This window comes from Stegastes partitus, unplaced genomic scaffold (assembly GCF_000690725.1).
Source record: "Stegastes partitus isolate 25-593 unplaced genomic scaffold, Stegastes_partitus-1.0.2 Scaffold1016, whole genome shotgun sequence".
Lineage (NCBI taxonomy): Eukaryota > Metazoa > Chordata > Actinopteri > Pomacentridae > Stegastes > Stegastes partitus.
In genome coordinates, this window is record NW_007578747.1 from 117,983 (window position 1) to 144,443 (window position 26,461).

A 26,461-nucleotide genomic window follows, 5' to 3' on the forward strand; every position below is an offset into this window, starting at 1 on the left:
TTAGAAGATTCAATACACTTTTTTAATAGAGTATAAATTACATATTTTTGAAAAACAAAATGTTTAAAATAATAAAGCTTACTAGTGTCACACACTTATTTTGCACATAATGATATGAATAATTTATTAATTCACATTTTACAACCCACAATGATCCATTCCACTCCATCAATTAAAAAGAACCATTCATCTAAAAATCCTTCCACCTGTGAAAAAAAAACAAACCAATGCATCACAGTCTCACAGTCTCTTCACATTTTCAACGGCACAGAGTTTCTCTCCAAGCGAGTTTATCAATATATATTTTTTAAAATCTAGTCTTATTTGTACTTTTGGTCTCCATTCCCTTGTTGGCAGAAGAACACCCAACCACCAGCCCTCCATCTGTCCCACTGCTAATTACAGGTTCAGTAGAACATGTTGGCCAAATTTGTTCTTGTCCCAGAACTGGACCAACTGAATGTCCTTCTGCTCGGGAACCTCCAGGGTCCTCCAACCACTGAGCTCAGTCTCCAGGGGGATTCCCACTACAAAGAGCAGATGAATCCTGCTTCTTTACAGATTTCACCAGGCCTGGTTTTCAGTGAAAAGCGTAGAGTAGGAGGAGAATGGTGCAGACGCCGATCACCGTGCCGAGGATGAGAGAGTCCCTTCTCTTTCGAAGATTGATTCGCTGGATGAGATTGTTGATAGTTGGAAAACGATCTGAGAGAGTCGAAGGTTAAGGGAGATCACAAATATGGGATCTGATAACCACAGTAATACTACTACTTGGGGCAGCTGTATGTTTTATGCTTTATGGGCTGTGCTTTTTATCCATCTCTATGTTTTTAGGAACCTTAGGTACCTTGAAAGGTTACAACTATTATTAATCCTAAAAACAAATGCCTGCTTTCAAAGAAAAGCAATATGTGAGTATTGATTTCTCAAGGACCAGCAGCGATTTCATATCAATAACCCTTTTCTTTCTCCCACACACAACCATGCACACGTGCAGTACACAGGATACTGGCCAGTGTGTTGACCCTGCTCTGTATGGATTTCAGCATGCCCCTTTGGGAGGTCATGTTCTCCTTGGTCGCCATAGCAATGCTAAAGAAAGAGATAAAGAAAGAGATATGAGTGAAGAAGTGACAACACTGCACTTGTTTGTCTTTATTAGTATTGTAAAGTGTCTTGAACTGCGGGTCAACATGTGATTTGGAAATTCACTTCCAGGAGGGGATGTTTCCATCCAGTTCAAACGAAGGGAGGTGGTGCTGCTTAAAGATCCAAACTGAACACAAAACAATATATTTTTGGCACAAAAAATAAGAAAAAGGAAAATGTCGTATGATGTACATTTAATTCCCAACCATCATCTTACTACAGATTCCATCTCACACCATCAGGGGTCTTCTTGGCAATCTCTAAAATGCTTGAAACTTTTTTTTTTTTATCAGAAACTATGAATATTTAAAATGGTATCTGTGAAATTTTAGATTGATATATCTATTACTGCCCTTTGACCTACTTTCAGCATGTTTATTAGCACGCTGAAATTTGAGGCTATCTCTGGATGATAATATCCCATGTCATTGTTTCAGAATCTGCAATACTGCACAGTGATAATTCTCAAAGAAATCCAGCAAAAACAGGTCTCCTCCAAACCACAGTTTATGCCTACAGTGGAGGCCAAAGCCGACTAATGTGCCCAATTTTTTTCTAAATTATATTTTCTATTTGGAGAACCATTTTAAAACTCCAGAACTCTGTTCTACTTGAATTAGGCTATCTAGCAAGCTTTGAGTTTTTGTGGCACAACTTTTCATGCCTGCTTAATCGGTCACTAAATGAACTGCTTTGTTTTGTATTGTCATGCCCTGCAATCACATATGGTTCAGAAAAGATCACTAGTTCACTTCTGCATTCTAACTTTTTTGTTAACATGTCCTCTAAGATGAGAATTTTCATGACGACTTCAGGTTGTTTTTTTAGACTATTCAACTTACCCATAATCAGACAGTATTTGATCTACTTGTCCAATATTGCAGATTCATAGTCAAAAACATCATCATTAGAACATTTTTGATATATCAAGCTAAAATTCTAAATACTTTTACAGAGACCCATATTTTAGGGTATAAAAAATCCATGCAAATTTGGTTTAGGAGAAATTGTCCTAAAAATATGATGATTTGAGAGAGACTGACCATATTGTGGTCGTATGTCGCACCTTTAGACTAAAGTGTGGGAAAGTGCATGTTTAATTCAATAAAGTTTGTATTATGATTATTTTTGAAACCAAAACTACACACTGCTTTTTAAGGCACGAGAAGAAAATGAAGAGAAAATGAATTCACTGATATCTGATTGAAAACCAACTTTGTTACACGTTTATCCACTGCAACTCCATAACTGTTTAGTTAAAGGATGTTACAAGCTCCTGTTCTCAATAACATTATGAGAACTCTGCTGTTATTATAGTTTGTAAAATTATATGGGACTCAGAAACATAGTTTGCAATATTTAATGTCCTCTTCTGCAAACATAAAAGCAGGTATTTAAGTGTCTTAAAGTGCATCCGTGCTATAATGAGGAGACTCATCCTGAGCTGAAACATCCTCTCGTCCTATCATGTTCTCGTCCAGCTTTATGTGGCTGCCTACAGAGTGTGTGTGTGAGACGGTTGGGCTTGTAGACGGAAGGTATAGTATTGCTGCAATATTGTGCCTCTCTTGCTCTCAAATTTGGGCCTCAGCAACTTTCAGAGCAGGAAAGTGCAGCTGAGCAGTTGGCAGGAAAAGTTTCAAGCTCTGTTTGCCTTCTGTGGCATCTGTTTCACACAAGAATCAATAGCAGCTACTGAGCCCACCTCTGAGCCCTTCTCATCGGCTCCCACAACCTCACAACACTCTCCGCACAACTCTACCGAAAATATTTGAACATATTCTGCGATTTTACATAAATAATTAGAACTAGTGTCTGCAACCAGTGCCAGCAGCAGCGGTGGTCACTAAATGGTTGTGATTTGCTTACTGAAAGCAGATAAATTAGATTAGAGTAACTTAACACCTTGCTGAAAAGCAGAATTCTACCGCCAACTAAAAGTGACAAGCCTGTTTCACCCCTGCCCACACCTACTGTGGTCAAAACAGTGCTTTGTTGAAGCTGCAACCACATCCAACAGAGATAACGTGTTGCGGAGTATGTCACTTACAAAGGTGAAAAGCTAAACCACTGGAGGTTGGATTTTTAGGGGAAGTGAAGTTTAACTAAACTCTTCATCAATAGCAAAAGAAAAAAAGAGTTTGATAGAATATTTGCTGGTTTTAATTGAACGCATCTGATGCACACTGCCATGAAAGAACATAACGTCAACACAAAGTTTGGTTGCAAGAACAAACCCCAAGTGTGCTCCCTTCCTGACTCATAACAGCCCTTCATATCTCTTGATACTATAACCCCCTTGCACTCTCCCCACAGGCTTATACAGGCCTCCTGAGTCCATGGCAGCCTGGGTCTCTTTTCACCTTCTGACCTCCCGACATGGAGGCTGCAGTCAGTTGGGACCTATGGTTGCCCTTATGAGAAAGGCTTTATGCTTTATTTTTATTTATCGATGTATTTCATTTGTTTGCGTATGTTCAATTAAAATTATTGCCTAAAAATTGTCTGAAGTTGCTAAATTCTACAGAAAGGTTGTTCATATTTATCAATATTGAATGAAATTAAACATTTTATCTTCATTGTTTTTTTTTGCTATATCACACATAAAGCGTACTGCATAGGCATCCTATTATTAGTGGAAGCTTGTCAGACGGTGCAGAAGTGCCAACCACTTTTAATTACTTCAGTTATGGCATATTGTCTAACATAACTTTTCCACAACATACAAAACCGTAAGATGTCATGTCAATTAGAAAGTAAAAAAAGATTAGTTTAGGTATAGACTGTGGCACATGAGGTTTTCTGCCGCTCCAATTAGCATTACAATCATACTGAGCAGCAGTGTGACAAACAGTAAGAACTGCCCACAGGGGAACAACTCCTCCAATCCCAGAGTGACAGAACCCCACAGGAGGCAGGTCAAAGCAAACAGCGTGTGGCGCACAAATAATTAAATGCAGGTTCTGAGCAAGCAAATGCATCATTTGCAGTGTGTGAGTGCAAAGTGTGAGGTGTGTTCTGAGCACAGGTGGGTGAGGTCACGGCCTCCCCTGTGGGTGGAGGTTGCTGAGGGGACAGTCCGCAGTCTTGGCCTGGAGCTGTGTTTTGGGGATCATGTTCTCCTCAGTCAGGAAGAAACACTTTGCTGACTCCAGCAACCCCGACCAGCCTTTATCTCAATGTTAACCAGCTCATGAGAATCAGAGCTGGAGGATAAAGACGCGTTTGTATGGGATTGTTCATTAAATGTGTCAAGTTTGTCAGGCAACCTGTCGAGGGACATGAGTTCAAGTCAGTTTTATGTATATAGGTGAAAGTGATCAATCATAAAACTGTCTCAGAGGGCTTTACAATCTGTACGACACCCTCTGTGAGACTGAGACAAATTTAGATAAGAAACCTCCCTCAAAAAATGATCTTTTACAGAAAGTAAAACAAGATACACCTCAGGAAGAAAAAAATCTTCCAAAATAGAAAGAACATCTTCAAAGCTTGCTCGTGATACATGATAACTACAGTTCAAACACTTCATTCTGTAGTGAAATACAGTTCAGAATCTGAGTTGACAAAAAGTTTGTCACAGGAATAGATTAATAGTTGACTGGACACTTTTCATTTTAATATAACAAAACATTTAAACCACTGAAATCTTTCCAGTAGTGCAACATTCAGGGGGAACCAAGTGGTATATAATTACACTCGCAACTGTTTTGTTCTAAATATAGCTCTAAAATGAGAAGAAAAGTGACTAAATGAACAGGCCTCTTTGTAGTCTCCTGGAAACACCTTTAAAAGTACTAAGTCACATTGCCTTAGCACAGTGACATATCAATGAAAACAGCATATTTACCAAAACTGTAAACCTCCTTTTCCCATCACATTCCCCCGCTTCACTCATAGGCCCATGAGAAAAACCACAGCTCGTTGATTTGAATGCATAACACTTAAATGTACATAAAAACAAAGTTCAAGAAGGGGAAAAGGAAACAAAAGGTAGAGAGAATTTACACAGCATTTGAGTAGCAAAATTCTTCAAACAGCCCGCTGTTCTAGCTCGTCCCAGAGGACCAGTATTTTACGAGATGAAACAATTGAAAATGGCGGAAAGGCGATGAAGGAGGGAGGTTGAAGTCTAAGCAAGATATTTGGACTTTGTGTGGGAGGGAAAGGAGAGAAAGCAGCGGGGAGTAGCGGGAGATGGATGAAAGCAATAAATCAGCGAAGTGGGAGGAGTTATTCAGGAGATTCAGGGCTGTGCAGGAGACAGCCCTCTTCATTTTACACACAAATGATATTATGTGACCAGCAGCTGGCACACTTCCAAGGCTTTGCTGTGCATCAAACTCCCCCGCTGAATCATCAGTACACACAAGGAGCAATGGCATTGAAAGGTTCATTAAAGTCAAGGTCCACAACGGGAAAAAAAAAAGAAAAAAAAAAAAGAAAGTACTACTTCAAGGGGAAAAAAATTAAGGTGCAGACATGTGTAAACACATTCACCAATAAATTAATTAATTTTCTGGATTAATTTTGGAATAATTAATCAACCATGGTTAGGAGTGTTGGACTAACTGCAACAGTAAAACAGCTTTGATTGGAAACTAACTTTCTATGAGTGTGTTTATACGTACACATGCATCCTGATTTTGAGTCTTCATTTTTGATTACATTCAAGTTATGGAAATTACATGGAACATAAAATACCTGGTTATTCACATCACTGTATGCTCGATCATAACAGTATCCAGGTTTTTGATTAGCTGCCTGCAGGCCAGTCTTGTTTTTTTCTTTTGTTTGTTTTATTTTTATGGCATTAGTGGTGACATTTTGCAGGTGCCCAGCTCAAGCTTAACATGACTTGTTGGGCTTGACATATTCAGGCCATGTTCATGTCAGTTTTGTCAGAAACAATAACGGTTTTTGTTGCATTCAGCAGGTAAATTAGAAAGCAGAGAAGGGGGTAGGGGCTGTCGCATATTCAAATATATGTCTTCCCACGTGTGAAAGACAGTATGCAGATCTTACCTTATTGTGTCATCCATCAGTCGGTCCGAGCTATAGACAGGGAGTAGAGGAAGGGGAGGACAGACAAAGAGAAAAACTGGTTAGTTATTGGCATGAGACAGTGCAGCAAAAAAATATGCAATGGTTTTTAAGAAATTACACATATGCAGTATATCAAAATATTCTTGCACACACTTGCACATATGTATTTTAAGTACAGTGTGTGCTATGTGCATATTTAAATTATTATATTGAAACTAAACTCCTGTATTCCTGAACTCTTAAACTCTTGGAATGAAATGACAGAAATCTGTACCAGTTTCTGGTTGGCAGTAATCAATAGAAAGCTCACTGGTCAAGAATTTTGATCACGCTACTCGATGCCACCGAGCTGAATTCACCTTTATGTTATTTGGGACTCTATTTTCTTTTTCTTATTCAGAGCAGTCTTTTCCACTCCCACATAGTGACTAACCAACATAGTTTGTTATGAATATTGAATATTCAGTGAGGCCATGACTCTGCATATGTGCTGCTTGGTGCTGTGCTTTTTTTTTGCTAATTGATCCAAGCAAGATAAAGTCTGCATAAATATGTGTAGTAAGTTTTTAAATTGTGCCAGTTTGGGTTTTTGGGCACAGAATTTTAGGCAATTTCAGGTAAACAACATTCCTGATGAAACATTTTTCTTTACAAAGTTTGGTGACACATTTAGGAAAGTGTAAATTTGATTATATAATATAGCACTTTTTCATAGTCACTGGTGGTGTGACCGGGTTGTATTATATTCAGATGTGTTTCTAGTAGTTGTGTTAGTAACATCTTTTATACAATTGCGATCCAGTACACTAACATATCCAATCATACTAAAACCTTAACATTATGAGCTTGGTTATGATAGATGATAGATTGCACAGGTGGCAATCACTCCCATAATTTGTATTAAATGTAGGACCCATACTAAGGATAAAACAAGCAAGTGAAGTAAAATGACTACTGGTTAATCTAGGACATTGTTAATTTCTGCTAATCCTTTGCATTAAACAGCATAACTGTTAAGCACTTTGTTTACTGTAGTTCATTCGCTCCTCATGGATGAGTCTGGACTTAGCAAACCTAGAGAGAATTCAACCTCACAGAGCCTGGAGCCTAATCTTCTGCAGAGCTACATCAAAGAGGCAGTGTCAGATGCTTGCTTTCGTCCTACAGAGAATATTGGAAGGCACACAGCTACACACGGACACACACACTCACACAATCCCCTTATGTTGTAACACTAGTTTTGTGTCTCAGGTTGCTCATAAACAACAAAGCTCTCAGCGGTTTATTCTCTAATTGGAATCAATTTGGATAATGTTCCCGAGAACTAAAGCAAACCAAACAAACAAAACTGCAGATTGTATTTCAGCATCCATTCAAGGGGTCCATATCCTCAACTATGTGTTCAATTTGTGGTTTCAGCTGAACTCTTAGCATTCTTATAAACTCCCCCCCAAAAAAAAAAGTTACTGAAGATGCAGGAAAGGTCTCTCAAAGATTTCTATGCACCACTTTCCTAAACAAACCCTTCCCCTACCCCAATCATCTGGAACATTTATCGTTTAGATTGATCAACTCAAGACAAATAGATGGACATTTTTAACCTCAGGCCAAAACCCATCCTTTTGATGCTCAATCGTAATGCTGAAACACCCAAGTCCAAGCCACAGTTCTGTGTATGTTTCCAATGAGTGAAGATATTTTACCACTTCCACTAGTAGCTCTCTTTTTGGACAAGCAGGAGGCTGTTTCAAACTGAGGGACCAGCTGAGACAAAACCAAGCTGTGTGTGAATGTGCTACCTTACTCCCCAGGTAACTCTTCTGGATTTCTTAACTGGAACACAGTTTTTGAAGTAAAGCCGATACCATGCAATTAATGAACCCATGTATTACATATTGTTGACGGGATTTACAACAACATATGGCATCATGTTAAAATATAAAGGAGCGCATATTCCAGCAGAGAAGGCTTCTATTAATCCTGCAGGAAATGATTGTGTCATAACATAATCAGAGAAAGAATACGTTACACTAAATCCCTACAGTAACTACATCAAGGTGAATAATTGTAAAATATCAAAACAACATTTAATACTTTGCACTACAAAAACAACAATGCTGTGATTTTCACATTGCACATATCAGTTTAAGTAGAGTAATTATGCCACAGACAGAAAAGATTTCCTGTGGCATTCAGTCCTGCACCAATACGTTTCTTGCTGTGTGCACTCTAAAGTCCCACAAGGGAGGAATGCATGGAGTGAGAAACACTGGCACAATGTTCAGAAGTTTCTTGAGTATCCCTCTTTCAGAAAAAAACCCCCAGAGTCTCTGATTCAACTCCAAAAACACAAACCGACATAAACCTTCGTAAATCAGTTTGTAAAATCTGTTGGCATCATCTGCATTCACACTTCTTCCCAAGCACACAAATGCATAAAACATCACAATGACCACCATGGAGTGATAAAACATGTGCAACACAGTCCTGCAGACATTGAAGCACCTGAGCCTCCTCAGCAGACGAAGTCGACCTAGGCCCTGTTTGCTTCTGTATTCTTCTGCCTCTAAAGTTTGCCATCCATGGAAACTCATATCTGCAGTCCTAAATAACCTCCTCCACCTCCTGTAATCAATGAATATTTCTTTTTTCTTTATGATGTTAAGCTGTAGATAAACAAACTTGCACTAATGCACAGAACTGTCCTCTTTCCTCCTGTTCTTCCCTGATACAGCCCACAACAGCAGTGTCATCTGAGAATTTCTAAAGAACCGACTGTGATCTATACCTAAAGTTAGACGAACACAGGGTGGAAATAAAGGGTGATGAAGCAGTTCCCTGTGGAGTGCTGCTCAATGTGGAATCAGAGGAGCAGCAGCCAGACATACTGTCATCTCTCTGTAAGATAGTTTGTAATCCAACACAAGTGCTGCTTCCACCTGCACATCAGCAGACTTTTTACCCAGTAGTGATGGTCTGAAGGTGTCAAACCGTCACATGTATTGACCAATGCATGCACATGGGAGTAGGCCTTAATCATCAAATATCTGATGGCATCCTCTATATCAGTGCAGAGCTGATAAGCAAACTGCAGGACGTCCCACCAGCAAGCACAGGTGGTGGCAACAAGGGCGCTTTATTCTGACATTATGACTCATCATGAACATAAAAGCACTCGTGTTACTAAGAGTATACCCATAAGTCACTAATCATTAGTAATTTATTGTTTTCATCTATGCTTTTCCTACAATGACGTGCCAAAGTCCTAAATGAAATTTTCTTCACTGATTTCCTAAATATTAGACTTTTATATATTTTGGGACAATGGCACATCTTTTATTTCATAGTTTAATGTAAAAATAGAATAATGAAGCAGGCATTGTTATTTTTATTCGTTTTATCACATAGTAAACTTACATAGAAAGATGGATGAGTGTGTTGGTCTTCATGCCTCTAATGGGCTGACCCCCCTGTGCCCTGCAGCTGTTTTCTTTTTAAAAGCGGTGAAAAACATCTCAAGGTTTTGCATATGCACATGCATTGTTGCCAAGTGTGCATGCTGAGATAACAATTTTTCATCCAAGAGCTGCTGTGAAGCCTTCCAAGCAGCTTCAAAGATTCAGTTTTTCAAAAATGATAAATTTTAGGGCGGACTTAATCACTTCAAAAGAAGAGAAAGTTGTTGTTTTTTTACAATTAGAAAAGAAGAATACAGAGCTTAAAAAATAAATCATGTTAGTGTTATAACTGCAAAACCAATAAATACCATGAAGAGGCTCTTGTTAAATTTGATTGTGGGCTACACAAGTGATTTTTTCCAGGTCACGGTGAGATTGATTTTGCTAATGACCTTAAACGTCATTCTTTCTGCTGATGGGCAAGGGAATAACCCTTGCTATATATCCAATCTTCACAAATCTCTACCTCATTCGTCCAGTTTATATGAATTTCACTTTTGTAAATGCCCTGTATATATGAACTGAATTCTCTGACTTCTTCCTGCAGTTAGTTTTCATTTTGGTCTATATTCAGTATTCAGGATTACAAGAGTGTAGGAGGGACTGCCAGGTACAGGGACACTGACGCGCTGCTTAGATAACCCCATGAGTGTTGCCCCTGACACTGCGAGGGACTTCTTCACCAAAGGTCTGCACGAGAACAGATGAGTCACATTTCCCTTAAGACATGCAGCAGACACTGGCAGCATTGGTTCCATTTCCCAGACTGAATGTGGCCACGGCCAACCGCATAACCGTGTAATGCACAGTCACAGTGTGGGCTGGACAGCCTTCTGTTGTTGGTTCATAGCTCCCCACAAAAGCTTCAAACTGCTTTTTGGCAGTTGTAATACCATAACAGTGTCTTGCTCAACCAAAACTGAATCATTTGTGGGAATCTAATTATTCGGTGAAATGGTAACGGGCAACAAGTTTAGAATGAAGGCTGGCATGCAAGTCTTGGCACAAATGGATTGTGGGAGCAGGTGGGTGCAATAGAGAATAAGGCAAGTGAGTAGTTGTGATGCGCAGTGGGGATGGGACCCTGCAGTCCTAAAAACAAACCAAAAAAGAAGGCCAGCTATAAACTCTATTCTTCAGACTTGAAAACAGCTGACAGCCACTTTAAAAATCTCTTGAATTCTTTATTGATTATCAGTTACATTCGTTCTATTAGTGCCCTAACAACGGCTGCATGTCTGACACAGGACGCCATTTAAAAAACAACTTAAGAAGAATGTAGTCAGGTGAAGGCCAGACAGCCACATAACACTGGTCTTAAATGATGGAAGTAAAAGCATCATGGTGGACAGACAAACGACTGATAGAGTAATCTAACCCTTTAACTGTCTGCTGACAGCGTTCTTATAAATCATCAGATGAAGAGAAAAGGGGAGTGTGGGAGCCGAGATGAGTCTTGATTCATGGAGTTTTTATGATAACACGAGGGCAAAAGATTTATGCTTTGTTCCCTCTGTCATCAGTCCGCAGCTATAGCGGTGAGGTTGATTGTGCCATCACATTTATGTATATGGGGTACTTTGTGGTGTCAGCATAGAGTGGGCTCCTTCCGGTTTCCCTGGTCAGTTGTGTTTTGCTGCAGTCATTAAATTACTCATTAGCTTCCACCTAATTGCCTTTTCCATTATGATGAATCAACTCACATTGTCCAAATGCTTCTTTGCTCTCTTCACATTCATGCAAGAATCAGACAGACTGCCATCTGCTCGCACATGCGTCCATTTCTTATTCAAACTACAAAAAAAAATGATACCTGCATTGGCAGCGTTCTGCAGGTATCACTCAAAGCCTAGATGAACACAAAGATGAATAGATGAACGAAACGACATCTTACATTGTCTCTTCTTATCTATTCATCAACTGTGTGACAATTTAAGTGGTATTCTGTAAGAAATTTTCCTCACAGCATCTTTATCTGAGTAATGCTCTGTCAGGTTGGCTTTCAGAACAATATGAGACAACTAACAGAACCAGCCCAGCAAACTGAAACATTAATTACTGTGCCGAGGAAATAGTCTTGCAAATCTTGGCAACAGTTGCTCAGCACAAACTGCATCAGCAAAGAGGAAAGGTGGACACAAATCAAAGCTAAAAGCTGATTCAAAATCTCCTGCTAAATGCTCAACACAACTTCCACACTGCAAGAACTATCTTTACGGCAATGCTGTTATTCAGTTACCGTCATGGTCAAGTGGAATGCATAGCTCCAATCATCACCAAGGAAATCTTGACCACTGAGATGCCAAAAACACACATGGAAGGCTACAACCACATAGAGGCTGGCAAAAGTGGGACTGTGATAAAGACCTGAAATGAATAACTGAATTGGAAAGAAAAAAAGCAGACACCTCTGAAAGTGGCGCCAGCATTCACACTGGGCATTTCAGAAGCCAGGCACATAGAAAACCTTTTATCGCCCGCCATTCTGATTCTAATCATGCTGATCAATTGTGTGCCAGTGTTAGCAGACAGCAAGACAGAGCTCCAAAACAATTCAGTGGTGCAGCTCCATTCAGACAATCAAAAACCCAATAGTTAGCAGAACAGACAGTGAGGTAACAAGAACTATTAACTACTGCTCAACGTTGTTGTTGAGCGAAACACGTCAAACCCACTGGAATCGGGAAAAGGAGCGGTCTCTCACAGTGCAGCAATAAATGGTAAACAACCTTATACTTGATAATGTCTTCAGATGAAAATGCACTTGTGATAGATCATAATGGGCTGTTATGTGAGAGCAAGTCAGGGATTGTGGCTAATGCACTCGAAAACTTTCATTTAGGTGTTGGGTCTTTATCTTATGTGCTTAGGTGGAAAGCGCATTAATCAACTGACCAACATTTGCCCACACACACACACACACACACATACACACTTTGATATGCTTGTTGGCTAAACCTCTAAACTTTCTGAAGTGCTTCTGAACTAGACTCTCTTTAGCTTTGGTGTGCCAGAGAGACGAGGGCAGCACTTTACCATGATTCCTCAGAGCTCTTCTCCACTGATTACATTAGCATATCAGGGAACTGGAAGCTCAGATCAAACTTAAAATGGGCACCAAGGCAGGTACACTAAAAGCAGGTAGGACAGAGAGAGACAGACAAAGAAAGAAAAACAGAATGTAGCAGGTGGCCACTGTGAAATGAGAAGGAGATAGGGAGATGGGGCAGTCTCACAATAGCCAAAATTTACTAAAAACGACACGAAATGGATTGTTTCCAAAAGGTGTTCAAGCTTTTTAAGCTTAAAAGGCTTTGAGCACTTTTGGATGCGTCGTGATTGCAAACAAAGGCTTTAAACTTTATATGCAAGCAAATAAAACAGGGATCTGGCACCCACATGTAATTCTTATGAGCATGACGAAATAGGGCTCACACACATTTGTACACTCAGGCAGGCTGGAATCCACTTGTACGCAGAATGAATGGAAAGGTTTTAGTTGATGGGGTTTGAGGGATGCAGATTTTGTTGGTAGCCTTAAAGAATGGAGTCATTCAGTTCTGGGATAACAGACTCCATAAAAATGAGCCTCTGAAACAACACTAAAGCTAAAACTGAACTTCCAGGTAAATTTTGAACTTCCCTGTTTGTGGCAAATAAACACAGACAGCAAATACACTCCATAACATTCAGGTAAATGTGTGTCATTGTGAGGTGTAAATTTGCTTGCTTCACACTAACCCTATTTCTGTGTCCAAAAAAAAAAATCTTTTGTTTGACAGGAAGTCCTTATCAGAGTGACCACTACCATTAGAGATGAACTTTTAATGGACCTGCCTCTCCCTCCCTCTAGTTTATTCATGAAGACTAATCTTGTGACTGAGAGTGATGGGAAAAACAGATATACAAGGATGGGGGAAAGAGATGGAGATAGGGGGGAAACAGCAAACAGAGTCAGAAAGATCAGCAGCATTTATATACTGAACAAAAATAAACAACGTAGCATGTAATATTCAATTTATTCTTTTCGACATAAGAAATTAAGTTCTTGTTGTTCTAACTCACTACATCTATTAGTCGTACTATTTCGGAAATGTGAACAGGTAGTTTAAAAGTGGGGTTAAGCACCAAAAAATAAATAAATCACAGGCCAGTAAAGAGCGTCCACCATTTATATCATGCTGTGCCACACATCTGCAATGCACAGAGTTATTGAGGTTGCTGGTGCTGCTTGTGGAAGGTTGTCTCGTTATACCTAAACAGCTTGTTAAAGTTGGCAGATATTTTGAGGGACAGGATCTCCTGACATTACATTCATATACACGTCCATCCACAGCATCACATGGCAGACTGCCTGACAAGACGACAAACGATAGAGTTGTGGACATTCAACTGCACGGCTACGGTCCTGATTGATATTCCAGCATCCAACATGCCAACACCCTGTTCTCATCTTTTGCTTGTCAACTGAGGTATTGTGTCATTTGAAAAAAGCTGCATTTTGAAGGTGGGCTTTTATAGCCACTGGTCAAAGGCGTGTTTGTGTTCTTGTCACTCTATTTGATCATTGTCCTTCAAAGTCACATTTAACTAGGGTTTGGATTAATTCAATGGTCAAATTTGTTACCAGTTAAACAGCTTTTGTGGACAACTCAGCCATTTTCTAAACATAAGAATACAAATTAGATTAGGAACTTTTTCTCTAAATCAGACAAGAAGACTATTTGCATGTTGTGTTTATATTTTTTGTTTAGTGTCGTAGCTCTAATAGCCAAACAGAATCACGGTACACTTGACAAACACCATTACCAGCTCTTGCTAAAGTATTAAGTGTCAGTGACAGCTCTGCAACAACAGCTCTCAAAGCTATTATGGAGAAAGGTCTGACTGATCTGGAACTACACACAGCTCAAACACTCCCAGCAAATACTAGAGAGGAGGCTATCTCAGAAATGTATCCATGCATGTCCGTCTCATTTGGTTCTCTTAAGAATCAATGCAGACTTGCAAGTACTCCACCCACTGCAGTAATTTGTAGACTAAGTGGAAAAGACGTGCTTGCTTTTTTGGTTGCAAGGTGATTAGTCGTAGCTGATCGGTTTGGCAAAGCTGGTATCATCGCTTGTCAATTTATTGTAGAATCAGACACAGTCACTACACAACGCCTCATTCACTACTTATGCAACTGTATACTTACCATACATTACATGATTGACCCCTACAGGCTGACATGCTGATGGTGAAAAGCTAAAGGCACGACAGGGATTTATCACAAGCCGAGGTGCAAAATGACAAGTAGCTCTCTATGAAATGGTGTGAATATTAAATTAAAAAGCATATCGAAAAAATCAAATGCAGGTTCACATGAAGGGCACCTCATTGTTCATACTACATGTCCTTAGAACAGCCTTTTGAAAAAGAGAGCATTACTGACTGTGAGGGATCGGGAAATAGAAGATAAAGAGCATTTTTACTTAAACTCTCATCTTTATTGAATATGTGTGCGCTGCCTTCACTGAGTCTTAACACCATTGCTCTGGTCACTAACACATTTTCTCCCTTTTCTCTTCAGGCCTTCTTTCCTGTTTTATGGCTCTAATAGGATCAATCAAGCGTAACTCAATCCTCATCTCCAATCTCCTCTTTCTTCTCCCATCTTGGCCAATGTTCGGGGGAAGCCCTATAATATGGGTTGTGGTTTAATAAGATAATTCCATTATCGACATCCTGATCAATTGTGCTGGATTAGCAGAAGAGTTTGACTGCTGGGAACAGCAAGTCAGAGGATGTTCTACACAATGTGTCACGACCCATCCCTGTTCTCGTTTTACATGTCAAAGATTATGTTATCGAAAGTATTCAGCTTGGCCATTTGGAGCCATTTTGAATAAATCGTCATTGAAAATCGTCCTTTCTTCACTCAGACAACAATACACAACAGACATTATTAATCGCATGACTGAATTTTTCGAGCTGCTGAATTATTCTCTCGGCTTCAGCTCAAGAATCCATGGCGGCGTTAACCTGGATCACTTCTACTGGAGCCACAGTGAGAATCGCAATGAAGGCTGACATAGAGTGAAGTACCAATGTGACTCTTGAAAACCGTCATGACGCTACACCGACAGAACTCTGCTGCAATTAACCATAAGGAAATTCATTTAAAATACGACCTGTGACATTTCTTGTGAACACAAAAATAGCTGTATTTCATTTATTCAGTGCTACTCAACAAAACAGGTCACGCTCTAACAAACATGATGAATGCATTTCCTTCTCCATAAAACACATACAAAGCCACAATGTAAAGTATTATAAATTTAGCAGTATTTACATCTATGCCTCCTTCTTCCTCCCTGTCTTTGCTTGCACATTGCTGTATACCTTGGTGTGTTAACATCACCTATGGCTTAGTGGAGAAGTGCTACACCACTGACATGTGTATTGTATCACTCACGTGTCCACAGAAATGCCAAAACCTACTCTTTGTTAGGCTGCTTTATATTACTATTGAGTTGTTTATAAAACTCATTTTAATTTGGAAGCTTGCAAAACCAGACACATTACCTTGACAGTTCTGTGTATATTGATCCTTATATAGTCATCCAAAGTAGACACGGATAAATCCTGGAACTTTGGCAAGAGATTCTAGTTGATTAATATGGTGACACAAAAATAAATAAATAAATAAATAAATAATGAAATTGCTAGTGAACTGCAATGTCACTTTACTGGATCGGATTATATTTTAAAGCTGTACGTGTTGCTGAGTTCACTCCCTGTATATGAGTAATTCCATAAATTCCCTTTTCATTGTATAAATGAACTCATACATTTTAGGTTTGGAGCAGGTAAAACCTGTTCTTTAATGAAGTGAGAGGTTTTTGATAGGGACTAATTGAGCCATTATTCTTCTGAGAACTCAAGATAGAAAACAACAATGTAGACACAGAAAAAAATACACAGAATGTTTTGTAGTTGTCAGTTATGTCCAAATTATCAAATGGGTTACTGACGTCTGGGCAATGTGAACAGCTCCTGTATGGTTTATTTGTGTATGTGTTTGTCCTGCTGACATTCAATTTTACTTTCCATACAGGGTGCATCTCACACCTCTCACACACAGGTACACACACACAGATTTCACAAACTTTGCTCCCACATGCTGTTCTGCAGTGCTTGAGACTCAGCCAAATGATAGTAGGGCACTAATGAGGTTGCTGGAGCTCATGATTTGACCTAATATGTCATAGAAAAAGTATGCAGAACTTTCAACAGCTTTAGTATCCAAAGTTATGTAACCGAGCAGCAGAAAACGTGTTTAAGTTTCAGATATCAGATCAGCAATATGTCACACAACAACAAAATATAACTCCCCATACAATCACATCTGAACCTCCACAGCTTTAACAGAGCGTTAGACCAAATGAGGCACAAAGTTTTGTCTCAACAAACCAGTAAAACACCAAATTGCAATCTACATTTTGTCTATCCTAAATTATACATAAAACATTAGATTAATGAATCCAAAAAATATATTCCCTTCTGTTACAGTAAAAGCTTAAAGAGATAAAATGCCAAAGGGTTCCAGAGTTTAAAAAGCAAGTATCAGCAGCATCAGTGATTTGCAGTGTTATTCCAAATGCCTATGCTGCATCATTAAGATGAGTTATCCCAGTTTAGATTCCTGAGAAGGTGTGGCTATTTCTCCACCAGCAAAGACTGTACAGGTCTGGGAAAATGGCTACTTTATTCTATTTCGAACTGCTGTTGTTGAAAAATTAACATTAATTTGAAACTATTCTTAAAATCCGCTGAGTGAATTACAATGATAGATTCCTGATTGCTGTCAGTTTTTGAGATATGGCAAAGAAAGGTGCTGGGAGCTTACTTTCTCAGGTGCTCATGCTCCTTTAAAAACAGCTCTGTTCTTCTGTTGTTGACACCAGAACCACTCTTGTATGTCCTGAAAAAAAGCAGATACACTGGTGAATAAATAATGCCATCGCTTTAACGAAATGAACAAATTGAAGCAAGTTTTGTTGCAGAAATAGCTTTTTGTATGATGTGAAACAACATTTAAAAACAGTGAGTGAAATGGAATTTTCTGCATTCAAGTCATTCATGTTCGTCCAAGTCAAAAACTGTGATCAATGAGCAAATAAACAAGATTTTAACAGTCAAGGAGATGCTTAACTAACACTTGACAGTCTTGAGCCTGACCATCAACTGTAGTTTTTCCACTATGTCTGACAATAACAAATCTCGTGTGTTTTGCTGAGTAGGCATCAGAATTATTCGGCAGCTTTTTGCTACCACCACCCTTTTCACCTCCACAGACAGAAGATCACAGGGTGAAAATGGTTGGCTGGTTTGGAAAGGGCCCTGCTGGCGAGGTAAAAAGGTGTTGCTCTCCTTAAAGGTGTGGTGGAGCTTTGTTGGTTCACACATACTGCAAACACTGCGGCCTACAGCTGTTCCTTACAACAACTAATCTGATCCACTGCAAAAAATGCATTGGCGTAGCTGCTGTGTCAACCATCTTTTAGCAAACAGTAGCATGTTTTACCTGCTTCACAGTAAAAGCCTTCTTGCAATACACCAATCTAAAGCTTTTGATGTGAAGCCAAAGCAGGAAATTTTCGGTTTGCTGTAACTTAACAGAGCACATTGAGCACCACAATGTGTTGGCAGTTACTTTTTCACACATACAGAACACCAGCCTAGTTCTCCCCTGCTATGAATCCCTGATGGAAAAGTTTTGGGTTTTTTTTCATTCTGAACAACAAAGTCAGGTCGCCAAATCAGGGAATGTCCAACTCGCATTCAACTCTGGTGGAGAGAAGGGTCGTGAAGAATGGTCAGCTAAAGCGGCTGACATACAGATACAACCCCAACACAGGTAAACCTGCATCACTGTGTCAGTCTGAAGTCATAAATCTCTCTCTCCCCCTGTCTTTCTCTTGGCTCTTCATTCCTCCAGCCCACCATGTACACAACCATCTGCCAAGTACCATATAAACATTTTAGTTGCAGTAAAAGTATAAAGAGAAAAGGATAGAGTCACTGATGTAAGGAATGGGCCATTTAATGATTTGCGTTACAGTGTAAAAAAAATAAATACATTGTTTCAAATTCTTGTATCACCAGACAGTCTGGTGAATGGGTGCCTAATTACATACAGGGTTCACAGTTATAGGTGGGAGTCACTATGGCTTACAATTCTCTTTGTACTCTAATCATTATATATGTAAGAGGCCACTGATTGAATTCAAATATTGATAGCACCAAACAATATTAGGTTAATAAAGGACAATAAATGAAACAATGTTCTCTACTACTAAACTGTGTGGTAGCAAAGCAGTCAAAGTTAATTAATGAACTGTTATACCAATGAGAGAACAAATACATCACACCCATTCTCTTTTGCTTGATGCAACTCTAGCTATCAGCATCCCTGAAGAGCTGACTAGCATGTGCCCTCCTGGGTTTCCAGTCATTTACCACAGCCCCACCCTCCTGTTGGGCAAGAATGAGATAAAGAGCAGGAGAGGAGGGAGAACTGTGAAGCGTGAGAGTATGCACGCACATATAACATAAACATCCTACCCCACCCCGCTAACGGAAAGCAATCCAAGAATAAATGTGCCTACTTCATCCCGAGTGCGCCATCCAAAGTCAATGAATGGAAAAAAAATCTATATACAGTATATAGTGCACACAGAGCACACTGCTGAGTGTCTGCCTTGAGCCCAGGCTGGCCACCACAGCAGCAGAGCTGATGCCTTTGTAGGGCTAGAATTGCCTCTACTGACAGCTAGCTTCATCACTCCAGCAAGGCTTTTTAAAAGGGCACCAATGTAAATCACAGGCTAGCTGTCATTTTTGTTGCTGACATTTAGAATCAAAGCAGGAGCAGAGGGAGTGTTGGGTCTGAGCTCAGCTCTACTCCATGCTGTTATTATCAATGGCACAGCTGCACAAAAGAGGTGTGTGTCTGTGTGTGCTTGTTTTGCTGACGGAGTCTTCAAGCACACTGCAAGATACTGATACAGTACTTGATAAAATCTCATATTGCTCATTTGCATGCTTGCATAAATGAGATAGCGTGCACTATTTCTTTTAACCAGTATGGATTTCTGCATGTATGCATCGTCATGAACCCTGATACACACAATCTACAGTGAACAGTGTCCCGGACAGGTTTACACCAACCAAGATCTCTACTGCCCTCTATCTGACAAAAGGCTCAGCTGCAGCAACAATGTCCATCAGTGCCATGAAAGCCTAAAAATCTCACAAATTAATTTTAACATTTACCTTTACAAACACAATTTAACCTGCAATGTCTTACATTTAAAAAAAAAAAAAAAAACTTAACTCTGTCCCAATAATTATTAACATAATTATGCTTTTGCTATAATGTAGGTTTTTACCTTGGCTGCTCTTACTATAAACACATCACCAATTTTAGTTTGATAAAAAGAAAATAAAAAACCAAGCAGTCAAAACATTGTGCTGCTGCTTCTGTGATATGGTAAAAAGATTTTTGTTATTTAGATTTTTTTTCCATACAATTATAAAATGTTTCAGGCAACACTGCTGAGTAAACCTGGATAAAATTGATTATTGATTTTCTCTGCATGCCCCGAGATCAGACGAAAAATGTTAGTGTTAGTGGTCAAGATAGCGCACAGTTATCCTATTCCTCATAAGCTGAAAGGCAGTTCAGCTCATACAGATTGCAAAACAAGCCCTCCAGCTGTCGAGAATATGGCTGCTTTTATGAGTTCTACCTTTTTGCTTTCCCGTGCCCATGAGCAAAGATCTACAGGGGAGGTTGAGGGCAAATTGCTTTTCAAAAGAAATTATTTCATGTAAAGCATGACTCGACATTTCATTGCACTGTGCCATAACAGCAGCAGTTGTAATTCCCCTACCTGAAAGCTCAGATGGTTTCCTCATTAGCAGCCCCTGGGCACATTAGTCATGATTAGGCTGAGCACTGGGTCAACAACACTGGCTCATTTTTATGCATTAGATTCATCAGCTGATGTAGGGCCAGTGACACTCCTTAGCAATGCGATTAAATGAGTGAACTGCTCTATGTAATGCTGACCTCATGGGATGTTACTATCTGAATACATACACAGTTAAAATGTAATTGCTCATGTGCCGTGTGACTTCCAATTATCATTAGATCATAATGGCTTGGTAGTGCGTTGATATAAATAATTTTAAACAGGTTAAAAAAAAAAGATGTGATTATCTGTTGTATCATACATGAGGCACTGTCACAAAGAACAATTACACTTTGTCTGTTTTACACATATAGAAAACTGTTGAGGGGAAGGGCAGCTTTCCTCTTCAACTCAGTCTGCAGAAATGAGTGATTGTACAAAAGCATTTCTTCAATTTGGTGTTAATGGGACCTCTGTCACTATAATAATCCTACAAATCACAACAGCAACAGCATTTATTGGTCCAAACAGACACTTTAGTCGGTGTGGGTAAAGGTTCTGCAGAGGGTTACTTCTGCTACTTTCAGTGCATGTGTCGCTGTATGTGTACTAACTTCATCAAGTTTCTGGGTGCATATGTTCTTGGATGTAGCAACACAGTTAAAAGGGACACATTTAAAGCTGTGGTGATGTGAACAGCTAAAGTATGAGTTGTTTGTATATTCTATTACCTCAAAATTACATCCAAGATTGTGAGCTGTGCAACTGAGCAAGCCAACTAGCTCTGCATTCTCTATAGAAAACCTGAGGACAACCTGTGTATGTCCAAACTGCTATGTATACAAGTTGGTCTATGATTTCACTGCTGCAACATTTTTCCAGTTAAAACTGATGAAAACTGAAAGAACTGAAGTCCTTGATAATGTGACGCCTAAGAATTTATCATGAGCACTATATGTCTTTAAATTGGGCTGCAAGGTGGTACGGTGGTTAGCACTGTTGCCTTGCAGCAAGAAAGTCGCCAGTTCACACCTTTCTGTGTGGAGTTTGCATATTCTGCCCGTGCAGCATGAGTTCACTCCAGGTTCTTCGGCTTCCTCCCACAAGGTCCAAAAACATGTTGAGGTTAATTGATGATTCTAAATTCTCCATAGGTGTGAATGTGAGTGTGCTTGGTTGTCTCTAAGTGTAGCCCTGTGATAGACTGGTGACCTGTCCAGGGTGTCCCCTGCCTTCACCCTAAGTCAGCTGGGATAGACTCCAGCCCCCCATGACCCTGGTGAGGATTAAGGTGTAGAGATAATGGATGAATGGATGTCTTTAAATTAGAAAATGTGTGAAAGAAAGACTTACATATCTGTATTCCTAATGTACAAAAAAGTGGCTATGGGCCTACTGAACGTGCTTGAGTATATGAGGCCTCTGCAGACTCTCTGCATTCTAGATGGATGGAGTGGGATCAATAAGAATCCTGCAGTGCTCACCGTATGCTCACTGCTGCGTCTTAAAGATCAATAAGCCATTACAAAAAAACCCACAAGAGTCATGGTCCGGGGGAGCCTCCATCTCATTTCAATACACTCACTCACAACTGAGCCAATCCGAAGAGAGGACACACTTTCTCAATACAAGGCCAAAGAGGCTATGAATCTTCTTAGGATTTACATTTTTCGACAGCATGCCAAGTGAAAGTCAAGGTTCAACTATCCCTCTAAGGAGCAAGTTCTATAACATGGGAGCGTCGTGAATAATGCTTGGCAGTGTTTCTTCCTGAACACCCACTAAGATCAAATCACAAGCAATACATCACATGAGAACATTATTTGTTTTGTATGCAGTAACCTCTATGGTTTCATGTCAGGAAGACTATAAGAGGCCACCACTTACGTCCAATGAAACACAGTGTGTGCATTGGAAATTAACTTACAGCGCGAGTAACTGTACAACTGGGACACATGCTGAGATATTGGCTGCACAGGCAAATGAATTATAAAGTGCGGTGACAGGATACTTACTCAATGTCTTTCCTGACAGAACCTAGAAGGTCTTCCCTTTCTCGGATGGCCAGGAAGTTGCCTTTGGTTTTGTGGAATTCATGTGTATAGTCCTGAGCGGGAGAAAAAAAGACGAAGGGGCGGAAAATTAGCAAACAGTAAATGAGCCATGTATGTGCGCAATAAAATGGTTGTTGTGTTCTTGATTCAATTAATCCATGAACTGAGCAAAGTTCCCCAACAGAATTCATTGAAAGTAAACAAAACTGTGCAGGAGAATACAGCAAGTGTGCAGAGAACAGATGAGCAAGAAGAAAAGAGAAAAAAAAATGATGAGGAAAAAGAGGGCAAACCTGTAGGATGTCTCTGTGTCTTTGGAGCGTGTGCATGAGTGCAGCGTTGAGAGAAGCTGTTCCCGGGGCGTTGGTGTACTCTGCCATCTTGTCGTTCACTGCAGTCAGCTGAGAGAAAGATGGAAAGGAAATGAGCAGATGGACAGATGGAAGACACCAGGTAAACGAGGAGATTGTGGTCCAGTTGGGAAATATGATAATGAATAACACATACAACATATTTCAACTGGGAGATGTACACTTCAGAACAGTCAAACAGCCAAATCATATAAGACATCATGAAGATAAATACATTTGTGCCCTTTTGTGGTCACTACTGCACACCATTATAATGCCGCCATCGATTTTAACATCTGTTGTACTTTAGAAATTATACTCCTAAATTCTACTGTCCTGTTAGGATCTCTTGCTGTTTCCAGAGTCAGTCAACAAAAAATTCTAAATCTTACATTTCTTTGTTGAACTGCAAATCATGTGGAGAAGTGGACTCTGCGGTTTGCTCTTTTCTTGATGAAAGACAAGAGCCTTGGAATAAATCTAGTGTTGTCCTTTTTGCTGGCCGTTCACGGGCCACTGGCCAAACAGGATTTACTTACTTTGGCCAGCAGTTGTTCAATCTCCACTGACATGGTGTCAAACATCCTGTCCTGGGTAGAGTTGTTCAGCAGCGGGGTGGTGTCCGACCTTGAAGGGGAAAACCAGGAATAAAGACCAATTAGAAAGCTGCTTGTCTTGTGTCATAGATTTCATCCGTGTTTATATACTTAAAGATACACAAATTATTGACGAGTTTTTTTCACTGAATACAAAATACACTGCTGAAGTTAAATATCTAAACATGATACTAAAGGATTCACGGTTGTGTGAAGAATCATGTTCACATAAATTCAAACAGTACAAACTGTGCAAAAACACTTAAAGTTTGAGGTCAGTGCAAAGGAAAACAAATACTGAATTAGAAAATACTCGAAATAGTCCAGAATTAAGGACTATTTTAACACCATCTGTATGGGAATCAAAGGAGGCTTGACTTAAGACACTCCCTTTGGAAACATAAACTCCTCCCTTTATACACAGATGTTAAACAGGACATATAGATCAAATTACATGGGTAGCTATTGGTTAATAGCTGGTGACGGTCTACTGGATGCATCGATAGCCTCTTGACAGAATCACTTGAAAAACGTTTTTGTATATTATGTTTCCCGTCCAATTATTGTCAAGAATCAAAATTTAAAAGTGTGCTGGGTTTCAAGGTTTAACCCTTACAGTTCACAACAAGTGGCTTAAGCCATGAAAAAAAACAAAGATGAACTTGTGTGTTATAATAATACATTTCAATAGAGAAGTCCTCCTTTTTTTTGCCTCCCTCCTAGATTTTTGTAGCTTGTGAGCAACACCCTTAGAATTGGTTGGACTCAATGTATTGTTCATGGACACTTCCTTCCTGCAGCCAACCTTTCCTGTGCTGGCAAGCAAATCTAAGGGCCTTTAGATGACTATAATTTAGGCCACATTTGCCACCTAAAAGTGTTAAATAAATATTAGGATAATTTTTGACATTGTTACCAGAGAACACCCTCTGACATACAGCCATTTCTTATTCACACAAAATCAAGAATATACTCTATCACAGACATTCCCCTTATGTTAGTATGAGGGTAGTATTAGTCAACTCACTAACATAAATTGACAGGAACCTAAATAATGTAGGACTGCAAGTAACAGTTATTTTCATCATTGATTAATCTGCAAAGTATTTTCCTGATAATTAATTTGATCTTTGAACTGTCGAAAGTTAGTTGACAAATTATATTATAGTTTTCTAGAACCCAAGTGGGTGTGGTAAAATTCCTTGTTATATCTGACCATTAACGCAAAATCCAAAATATTGAGTTCTTTCTCAAGTATGACAGAGAAAAAGAGCAAATCTTTACTTCTTTTTTTAGCAATTTTTTATCAAATTTAAACAATTAAGAAAATAGCAGTGGTTTTCTGCTGATTGAATAATGGATTTAGCGACTGATTGCGACAACTCTAAAATTACTATTTCGACCAGCATATCAAAGGACTTGTGTCCTAGTTGTCAAGTTTACTCAGAGTAGATTATTAACCATGTAGTCTCAAACTAGCAAACTACTAGTCTGCATTACTACCGCTACTCATCGATTTTCTGCTCAGAATCTGGAGAGACTTTTTCCTTAAGTGGCTATTAATTCTGCAGGTGTATTGAAAGACTTACGTGTCTCCTCGACGTCCATCCCTGGAGCTGCTGTAGCTGGTGCACAGTTTACTGAAGGACACCAACTTCAGGTCAAGTTCGTTCTCCAACTGTCTAGCCTGCTTTCGCAGATCTGTAAGAAAAGCACACAACCCAGGCAAAGCATTTTAACAATCAGTTGTGGAAAGTACATTCACTCGAGTACTGCATTTAATAACTGCAACTTTGAGGATTTTAATTTTATGTTCCTTCATATTTCAACTCTACTACACGACAGTGGAAAATCCTCCTATACATTTATTTGGGACCTTTACCTATGTCAGCAGTGTCTTGCAGTTGTTACCATCACTGCTTCATTTGATGATTTAAATCAGCACCACAAAGCTTTGTAATATGAGCGTAAAGCCAGATCTGAAGGCCTTCCATTACACCAAAAAAATATACATATCTTGGATGCTTTTGCTGGGTTAAACCATACAGGAAATGTTCCAAGAGGCTTTTTTATTTTTCTTTCTTATTATTATCTATGGTATAGGTGCACTCGAATGACTAATTCTTTTCAAATAAAGGTGCTGAGGTCATCTGATGAAAATTCCTGTATCTTTTTATATCGCGAGATATATCACAGAAAAACAAAACATCACAATGTCATTTATTTTTCCCAATATCGTATAATCGTAATTTGCATTTCGACTTCAGTAATACTTTGACAGCTGGACTGAAAACAACAGTATTTCTTTTTAAAGTGTGGTATTGATACTTCAACTTAACCAAAAGACCAAATTACGTCAATAACAGCTCGTGTCAGTTTGTTGTGAAAGCCAGAGCAACGCTGTAACAGCAACGCTTGTGCTGAATGAGCTAACCAACTTCAACATTACATTAACCGAGGGAAAAAAAATAGGAATATATATCTGTTCATTGTCATTTAATGAACGTCATGGCTGACACAATTCGTTGATAAGCAGTTTAGAGCAGCGACACAGATTCAACAGCTTAAGTAATAACGGTAACTTAAGTTGCAAGGCGGCATGCTAGCTGGCTAGCTAGCTAGCTTGCTAGAAGCTAACTAGTTGTTGTAGAGACGTGTATTAAACGTGGCTGTACGAGCAAAACGCGCCATGACAGCGGCAAATTAACTACTGGCGTTATGAATATAGTACTATATGTTACTGTAAATACAATTTACTGTGAACTGAGTCAAATGTTGTCTCCTTACCTTCCCAATAGTTGCTGCTTCCTATCCCTGCCATCTTTGTTGTTCTGCGACGTCACTAAC

At 39.4% G+C, this 26,461-nt stretch overlaps 1 protein-coding gene across 1 annotated transcript; it reads right to left on the reverse strand.

Moving 5' to 3' along the window:
- On the reverse strand, positions 1–26,461 carry gosr1 (golgi SNAP receptor complex member 1). Its single transcript, XM_008295033.1, has 9 exons — positions 26,402–26,461; positions 25,204–25,315; positions 23,558–23,645; positions 22,962–23,069; positions 22,630–22,721; positions 17,545–17,619; positions 6,175–6,204; positions 1,010–1,092; positions 1–705 (listed from the first exon to the last, which is right to left on the reverse strand). Exons 1-9 carry the CDS (start codon positions 26,433–26,435, stop codon positions 581–583), a joined length of 747 nt encoding a protein of 248 aa, XP_008293255.1. The 5' UTR covers positions 26,436–26,461; the 3' UTR covers positions 1–580.